Source organism: Merops nubicus, unplaced genomic scaffold (genome assembly GCF_000691845.1).
Source record: "Merops nubicus isolate BGI_N331 unplaced genomic scaffold, ASM69184v1 scaffold15832, whole genome shotgun sequence".
Lineage (NCBI taxonomy): Eukaryota > Metazoa > Chordata > Aves > Coraciiformes > Meropidae > Merops > Merops nubicus.
In genome coordinates, this window is record NW_008594391.1 from 18392 (window position 1) to 27007 (window position 8616).

At 54.6% G+C, this 8616-nt stretch overlaps 1 protein-coding gene across 1 annotated transcript; it reads left to right on the top strand.

The window, feature by feature from the left end:
• Nucleotides 1–1290: 1290 nt before the first annotated feature.
• Nucleotides 1291–8151, top strand: CD34 (CD34 molecule; the record flags this gene model as incomplete). The annotated part of the gene is made up of 7 exons (XM_008935767.1): nucleotides 1291–1419; nucleotides 2142–2425; nucleotides 2520–2597; nucleotides 5012–5159; nucleotides 5525–5565; nucleotides 6299–6463; nucleotides 7960–8151. Coding segments are annotated over 7 exons (1037 nt in total), but the record flags the coding sequence as incomplete, so codon positions are not given.
• Between the last annotated feature and the right edge of the window lie 465 nt (nucleotides 8152–8616).

Sequence of the window (8616 nt, forward strand, 5' to 3'; positions counted from 1 at the left end):
AGGGCTCTCCTGCCCTGAGCAGCTGCAGCCCAGGGGGGATCCCGTGGGATGGGATAGATGGGATGGGACGGGACGGGATGGATGGGATGGGATGGGATGGGATGGGATGGGATGGATGGGATGGGATGCAGCAGTGGGAGCAGCCCCACAGGACCATGCTGGGCTGTGCTCCCCGCTCAGCACTGAGCAGCTCTGCCTCCTGCCACTCACTTGCCAAAATAAAGTTCAGTGATCTCAGTCTTTGCTTTTCATAAGCCGTCCAGATTCTCTGGGCCTGATCCAGCGAAGTGCTGACATCCTGATGGAGGAAAATCCCTGCCAGGGCAGCGCTGGCGTGCAGGACTCTGCAGTGATGACTCCTGCGTGTGTGTTGGGCTGGCAGTGGGCACTGCCCCATGCCAGCACTGGGAGGTGATCAGGACCTGTCAGTGCTGCTCCATCTCGGGTTCTTTGGAAGGATGAAGTCACTCTTCTTGGAGCTCAGGCTCCCCTGGGAGGAAATACAAATGAAACAACATATTTTGTGTGATTCTCTCTTCAGGATCTGATAAGAATCTTAAACAGCAACAGGAGTAGAGACTGAAGCTGTTTGTTAAGAGTGGAAATAGGTCTTAGGAATAGAAAAGGTTAAGAAAGGGGAAGAAATGCATTTTAACTAACTCGGATAGTTTGTTTCAGAAGGAAGAGCTGGAAGTGTCATCTTTGTAACACACCAGGAAGCAATATATAAACTTTAAGTTAGAACAGCAAACCCTTCTCCAAACATTCTGTTTCACCTCCAAAGATGTTTTTGCTCATGAGTCAGAGCTGATCCCAAGCCAATGGGAATGTTTCTATTTACTTTGAGATTGTGCCTGCAACTGCAAATCCAACTTCTTTATCCTGAGGCACACAAGTGAGCTCTTCCAAGGCCTGAGTCTTTCCTCCAAGGGTTATAAACCCACACTGCACTGGGATCCAGCTCTGTGCAGAGCTTAGAGCATCCCTCGCTGAGCCTGGGGATGGGGCAGGATGAGGGCAGAAATGAGCCTCTCCTCCAGCACCACCCGAGAGCCCTGGAGCCTCTGCAAGGGCTGCACCCGAGTCTGGTGCTCGTCCAGCTGAAATGTTGAGTCTCTGAGCTGCTCCCCTGTGAGCTCCACGGCAGCCTGACATTTTGGGGCAAGAAGAAAGTGAATTTGGGAAAGCAGCTAACCCTGCCCTGCCCCAGGGCCCCTCAGGGAGGGGCAGGCAGGATCCAGGGGCTGGGGTGGGGGGCTGGCAGCCCCTAATGCTTTCCTCTGCCCCCAGGTAATGTTTCGGGGAACCCAACAGACGCCCCCACCCCGATGACCACGGAGGCAAAAGGCACCAGCAGCACAGCAGCCCATGAAGCCCCCGGAGCCCCCAGCAGTGCTGAGCCGAGGCCAGAGACGTCTGGTAACCCCTCCCCTCACCCCCCCGTGACTCCTGGTAGCATTCCCATTAATAATCAGATTTAAGTGCACGGACTTGCCCTAAGAAACTGTGCAGCTGGTGCATGGGTTGTGCTCCCAAAACAGAGCCTGGCAGTATAGTCAAAAGCTTGATTCTTGTCCAAAACATCCCACCTGGGGCAACCTCATGTTGCTGCCTTCAGGACAGGCAGCTTGGACCCATCCTTTTCAGGACAGCCAAGAGATGATGGGACAAAATGTTCATTAATATTTTATCTCAACACACCCATTCTCTGCTCAGCAAATGGCACCCAAAAGAGCTCTACCAGCCTTTCTGCTGGGAGGCTCTGAAGGGCTTTGGAGCAGGGACCCTTGCACAGATGTGTGACACCTTTCTGTTGTGCTGTTTGAAATCAGTGCATCTCTTGGAAGAGCCTGGGTCAAGGGGGAGAGGAGGGTGATGCAGGGCAGGCACTGGCACCCTTGCTGTGGTGCGGCGTGTGCCTGGGAAATTAGCCCATTGTAAACAGATTATGAAGCACATGTAACAATTAGGTAACTGAAGCAAGTCTAATGGGCATTCCTTACACAGCCAATGACACGTTCTGGTCCCACTGGCTATGACAAATCAATATTGTACTTCAGTCAGCGCAATGCCACGCACTGATTTTAGAGGGCTTAAGCTTTCTTGTGTATCCTTTTCATTGCATCTCTTCAACACTGAAGCTGCAGCCAGGTCCCTGGCACCCAGCTCCACCTCCCTGGGGCTCAGCAGCACATGGACCAGCCCGCAGCCCAGCCAAGCCCCCACACAGCTGCCGGGCACCCCCTCGGACCCCAACCACACCAGCCAGGGGGTCGGCACCACCGAGAGCCCAGAGACACAGCCCAGCAAGAGGGCAGAAACCCCAGGGCCCACGCTAGTTCTGACCAGCTCTCCTGCCACCTCGGGGCATTCTCCCAGCTCAGCTGCCACCACGTCACCACACACAGTCAGGGACAGCCCAAAGGTGAGGATGTGCCTGGGGACCATGGGGAGGCTGGGCTTGTCTCACAGCCCCCCAGCAGTTGGCTGATGCCACCTCTGTGTTTCTTCCCTTGCAGCCCATCACGTGCCACAATGTCAAAGAAGTGAGTGACACTGGAGTTCTCTGCTTGCAGCTCAACGAGTCCTACACCTGCGTGAGTTGCAGCCCAGCGTGGCCATGGGTCTGGGGGGGGGAACATGCAGGAGGAGGGGGCTGCAAGCAAACAGCCAAGGGCAGGTTCCTGCAGCACACCCAGGCTTGCAGAGATAGGGTCACCCCCCACTCCTGGGGGGGTGGTTTTGGGGGGGGAGCTCACACTGTTATCTCCAGGGCAGAGTATCTGAGCTGTGCTGACCTGAGGGAGGTGGGGATGCTCACAGCAGACCCGGGAGGATCCCCAAGGGACAACCCCAGCAGTGCCAGGGGAAATGCAACCTCCTGCTTGCTTAAAACCTCCTTCTTCCTGATTAAGGTCTGGGGTCAGTTTAGCTTCTAAAGTATCTCCCACCATGTTTAAAAGGAAATTGCCTTTGTTCTTCTTCTTCCTCTTCCCTGTTGGGAAGGCAAGTGCCTTTTCTTTTGTCTTGCCGACTGCCCTAGGAGAGAAACCAGGGCAGCTGGAGGGGCACGGGTGGCTGAGTGGTGTCCCCATCTGCACTGGCTCCTGAGGGGATCTCAGGCTCTCTGTAACTGCCCCTGTGCACCAAAAACGTGACGTTTATGAAGGCAGAAGAGGGTCCAGCTGAGAGACACTTGTGAGTGGGAGGCAAGAAACCTTCCATGCTGGAGATCCAACCTGCAACGAGGGCAGATGGAGCTGCACCTGTGGGACAGCAGATTGGGCAATTCCCTCGGCATAAACAGACTTCTGCTGGTCAGCCCTGCTCAGGATGAGTGAATTCTGACTTGGCTCTTCTCTGCAAACTGGCGCTTGAACGGCGCTGAGAGCTCCTGTCCACAGGGGCTGCACTTGAGCAGGAATCCCCACGGAAACTCCTCCGGAGCGTGGTTCTGATCACAGATGCCATCTAGTGGGAACGGCACCTCCTGGGCACGGGGTTTACACGCTGTGCACGCTTTACACACCTCAACGGATGCACAGACAGCACACAGAATATCCTGCAGAGTCCTGTCTCATGGCAGGGTCTCTTACCCCCGGGAAGCGAGCCGAGCCGCGCGCTTCCAGCCGCCTTCTCCACAGCAGATCCCTGCAGCCACCCCGGCAACCATGGAGTGGGAAAAACCAGCTCAGGCCCAGCACCTGGGGACCAGCTGAGAGCTTCTGCCAGGAGAGCAGGCAGGAGGGCCCGTGCCGTGCCCGGCTTCCCTGCCGGCCTGTCCCAGAGCACATGAGCAATGAGCTGGCACCCAGTGCCGCTCGTTGCAGGGGGAAACTCTGACACTGCGATGAGTTCTTTCCACAGCAGAGAAAGGAAAATACACACTTGGGTCTCTTGTTCCATCTTGGCCTTTCTCACCCCAAGCTCTATAGAAACAGCTGAAAATGATTTGTTTGTTATTGTCCCCTGGATAAGTTTCTGTGTTTTTGTACGCTGGGAGGATGTGGCAATCCGAGTGCAACAGGAGGCGGTTCGGAGGGAGAGGGAGGGAGGCAGAGAGCTGCCCAGCCCTCCACAGCCCTGCCAGGCAAGAGGGTTTTCTCCTCTTTCACAGCCTCGCCTTGCTGGGTACAGCGGGCAGGGGGTTGTGCCAGAGCTGGTCTCTGTCTCGAGGGGGTGGGCACGGCCACAGCTCGGATGATGTCCCAGCCGGGAGGATGTTGGGGAAGCTGATAACGGCTTCTAGCAACTGTGGGCTCTGTCTCTGAGCCTGGCCGTGGCTGAAAATAGCCCCAAGGAGAAAGCCTATCCTGTCTGCTACAGAAATTGGCCCACAGAAGGGGAAGGCTGCAGCTCCTCACTCCTCTTCCTCTTCCACCCAAGAGTCGGTTCGGCTCTAAAATGTGAGAAATTTGTGGTTTTTTGCCTAGCCTTTGATCAGCAACCTAGCGAAAACATTGAAGACATTTCCTAAACAGGAAGGCTCAATGCTTCTTTGTTATTTCCCTCCTTTCCCAGCCCCTGCCTGGGACTCTGAAACAATAGGGCTCTTCAGGCGGCTGTGGCAGTCCAAAAATCGGAGGGACTTGCCATGCAATTCAGACCCTAAATTTAGCTTTGTTTAAATGTCATTTGCAAGAGTTGCTAAGAATATCTTCATTTAATCTATTTGCATTCAGTTAAGGAGCAAGAAATAATCACCTCTGTTTTCTGGGTGTAAGTATTGGGCCCCAAAGCAGTGGTGAGGTGGGGAGGCGAAGGGTTGACACCCAGCTCAGAGATGTTGGTTGGTTCTTGTTGCTTCTGCTCAGCTTTTCACAGCACAGTTGAGCCATCCAAACACCAAGGGTGAGAGCAAACCCCCACCAGTAATACCCCCACCAGCAGTACCACCACCAGCAGTACCACCAGCCAGGCTGAGCTGGAGGATTCAGAAACACCACCAGCCAGGCCAAGCTGGAGGATTCAATGATTTGGTTTAACGTCTGTTTGTTTGACAATTTTGCAGAAACATTTTTTAGAGATGAAGGGACCGGCCCTATGGAGTGCAGTGTGTGAACAGAGCACCCACCAAGTTCCCTCCCCCTGCCAGATTAAACTGGCTAAATCTGAGGTGGACCGTAACTGCATGCTCCTCATCCTCGTCGGGGAGAGAGGTCAGTGGAGCTTGTTCCTTCACAGATGTTAGGGGTTGGAAGGGACCTCTGGAGACCAGAGTCCAATCCCCAAGTTCTTTGTCATGGATGCTGCTGGATAGTGACCTCGGTGTGGGCAATGGGAAAGGGGATTGTGTGGGGAGAGGCTGTGGGACACAAATCCTCAGATAAAACCTGGGAGGAGACTTCCCTCTGCAACTACTGCTCCTTTTTCTGGGGTCTTGCTAGACTTTTGGAGCCATGGTGTTGTCTCCAGGGCAGCAAAGGGGCTCCTGGCTCCATGTCCAGCAACGGGCAGGCTCAGTGCTGACCTGAGCAGCGGTGACCCTCTGGGTGATGTGCCTCTCCTCTCTTAAACATTGCAGATCCTGCCACAGACGTGCTCCAGGAATCTCACTGGGAAAAGGTAAATTTCTTAAGCAAATTCAGCTGGAAAAAAATGGGTGGCCTAAGTGGCTGGAGAAAGGAGGTTTTTTTAGATGACCAGTTAAGGCTGGTGCAGGCAGCTGAGGCCTGAACCTGCCTCCACCTCGGAGGCATCTGTTGAGTGTTGGGATGTGAGGTGGTTGGAGCCAACCGCCAGATGTGCAGTGAGAGTGGTGCACTTTAAAAGCACTTATACAACCCCTGAAGGCAGAAATGCTTGAAATGGCTACTGGAAAATTCTGTAGAATTGCCTTAAAAAAGGCCTAGATCCCAACAACAACCCTTGGGATGTGATTGGCACTCTGAGGCTGCAAAGTACCACGCTGGCATTAATGAATCCCTCCTCCCAGCACCCCGGGAGGTTGCCATCAGCTCCCAAAGCTGCACTCCAGGTGCCTGCAGAGAGGGCAGCCAGGAGAGCTGCAGCAGCAGCACACGGGGAGGGTTCAGCCCTGCAGGTGCATGCTCTGAACCTCGGGTTCTGAGCACTCTGGAGATTTCCCTGTGCCACAGAAGATGCTGGGATGGAAACAAGACCGTGAGCTCACAGGGCAAGAGCTCAGGAGCTGGGGCAGCAGAGCCGAGGCTGTTTACTTGAGGCTGAGGCAGGAGGTGAAGAGCAGCATTGTTCCAGGGCTGGTGCCTGTTCAGCAGATGCACATGTTTCCTGTTTGTCAGACTCCCGGCTCTCTTTGGTGTTTTTTTTTTTCCAGTTTGGAATACAATCCCTTAAACAGGGGAACGTGAGGAGCCACCAGGACTTTTCTCAGAAGACCCTGATCGCCCTGGTGACCTCGGGGCTCCTGCTGGCGTTCCTGGGCTTGGCTGGCTACTACCTGCTGAAGCGGCGGAGCTGGAGCCCGGCGGGGGAGAGGCTGGTCAGTGCTCAGCGGGGCCAGAGCAGCCCGGGGAGGGGAGGGGGCAGCTCCCAGCGCAGCCCGGGGAGGGGAGGGGGCAGCTCCACACCCTGCCCCGCGGGGCTGGGGCAGCCTGGGCAGGGAGGTTGCCTGAAAGGAGCACTTAGCTGATTGCTCCCGCGGGAAAACCTCCCCTTTCTCACTCCTGCTTTTAGGTCTAACACTTATTTTTTGCTCAGCAGTAAGAACTCATCCAGCAAGACCCTGCTTGACACCGAAACTTTATGAATTTGTCATCAAAAGTGACCCACTTTAACTCGCCAGTCGTTGCTTTGGGTTATGTCTGTCTTGTGCCAGTGCTGTTTCTCCCTCACCTAACAAGCGACAGTAATAAAATATATCAAGAAAGAAATTTCCTATTTCCACACTCCCCTTTCCAGACAGGCTGACTGCTGAGGACTCTTCCCTAGCAGTGACTTTTGGAGACGTGAGCTCTCTGTAAAGTGAGGATGGGTCACACTCTTCCCCCATCACTGCTCATGGGCACGTCAGTGGCTGTGTCCTGGGAAGCTGTGAGGTTATTTCATTGCCAGAGAGGATGCTCTCAAACCCTGCAGATGGGAAGAGCATGTCTCAGGGGCAGGGACATTGCAGCTTGGGCTCCTGAGCCTGCTACCCCCAGGTACCTTCTGCTGGATGCTGGCACCAAGTGAAAGGCAGCATAGGTGGGATCTGCCCATGGAAATCCTGGAAATCCAGCTTCCAGGGAGAGGTGTCCAGCACACACCTCCCTGCCATGGACAAGGGTGTCAGCAAAGGGGGCGAGTGAAATGCCAGGGTGGGTGGGAAGCTTGGCAGCCTCTCCTGCATGCTGGATGCTGCTGGGCAAGCAAGGAGCAGGGCTACCTGCTACCAGCTGGCTATTGCCACCCACAGCCTGGGGCCACCTTGACCTGCCACGGTCCTCTGTTACCCTGGATCCTCCCGAGGCATCTGATCCTTGCAGCAGCAGCACTTAGAAGCCACATAGTGAGTCTTTGCATTTGCTGGAGTGCAGTCCTGCACTTCTGCTGGCACCTTGCTGCAGGTCTGTTTTTCTGAAAGAAAGAAGGAGGGGGAAAGAGCAAGAGGCAGCTTCTCTAGCTTCCACCCAGTGGTGCTTCTTCCTTGGCCAAAGTGGAGAGCAGAGGTGGTCTATCACAGGGTGGCTTTGCAAACTCAAGGCAGGGCCAGCTCCAAAACATAGTTCTGAGGAAACAACAAAACTTGACAGCTTCTCTTTTCAGATCCAGGATTAAAAGCCCACACAGTTCCTGGCTGGCTTTCTTGCTTCATCTTGCCATGCACGGTTCAGGCCCTCTGCTCCCCTCTCATCAGCCAGAGCAGGTTCCCATGCCTGCAGTTGTTTGTGCCTCCCGTCCAGGAAGCACGGGCAGCCAAGTGGCTGCTGCAGAGCTGGTGGCTCTCAGCCCTCCCCCTTCCCTAACTCTGCCTTTGTTATTCCTGTACCTGTTTAGGCTGAAGACCCCTATTACACGGAGAGCGGCAGCCAGGGCAATACCATGTTGATGATGCCCCCCCAAGAGCAAGCTGAGCTGCAGGAGAAGCCAAACCTCAACGGTGGGACTCAGGAGAACGGGACTGGCCAAGCAGCCTCCAAAAACGGCCCCTCGGGCAGGCAGCACAGCCCCGGTGACACCGAGATGTGAGCGGCTGCAGACGTGTCCCTGCTGCCGGCTGGGAGGGAGCGCAGAGACCAGGGCAGGAGTTGTCTGTGGGCTGTCAGGGAGCTGCAGACCACCTTCTTTTCTATTATTGTTATTTCTGTGAAGAGCTTCAACATCAGCCTAGAGCACATCCAGCTGCCAAGGACCTGCTTCTCTGCCTCCTCCTGGAACTGGCCACACAAGACACTTTCTTTTGCAGCTGTTCTCTGCTTTTGATGTTAGAGGAACACAATGAGAAGTGCAGGTGCCCTTAGTCCTGAACAGCTTTTCAGCAGAGGCAGACTGAAGCTACAGAAGCCTTGAGCCAGACTCCAAACAGCCAAATATTTTGGTGGCGATGTGTTGGGCTGATTAAAATAGTTAAATTGGGATTTCAGTGACAAAAACCTCTCAGGTTTCAGATGATTTTGGTTAAGAGAGTTTGTTTCTATCTCCTTTTTATGTTTA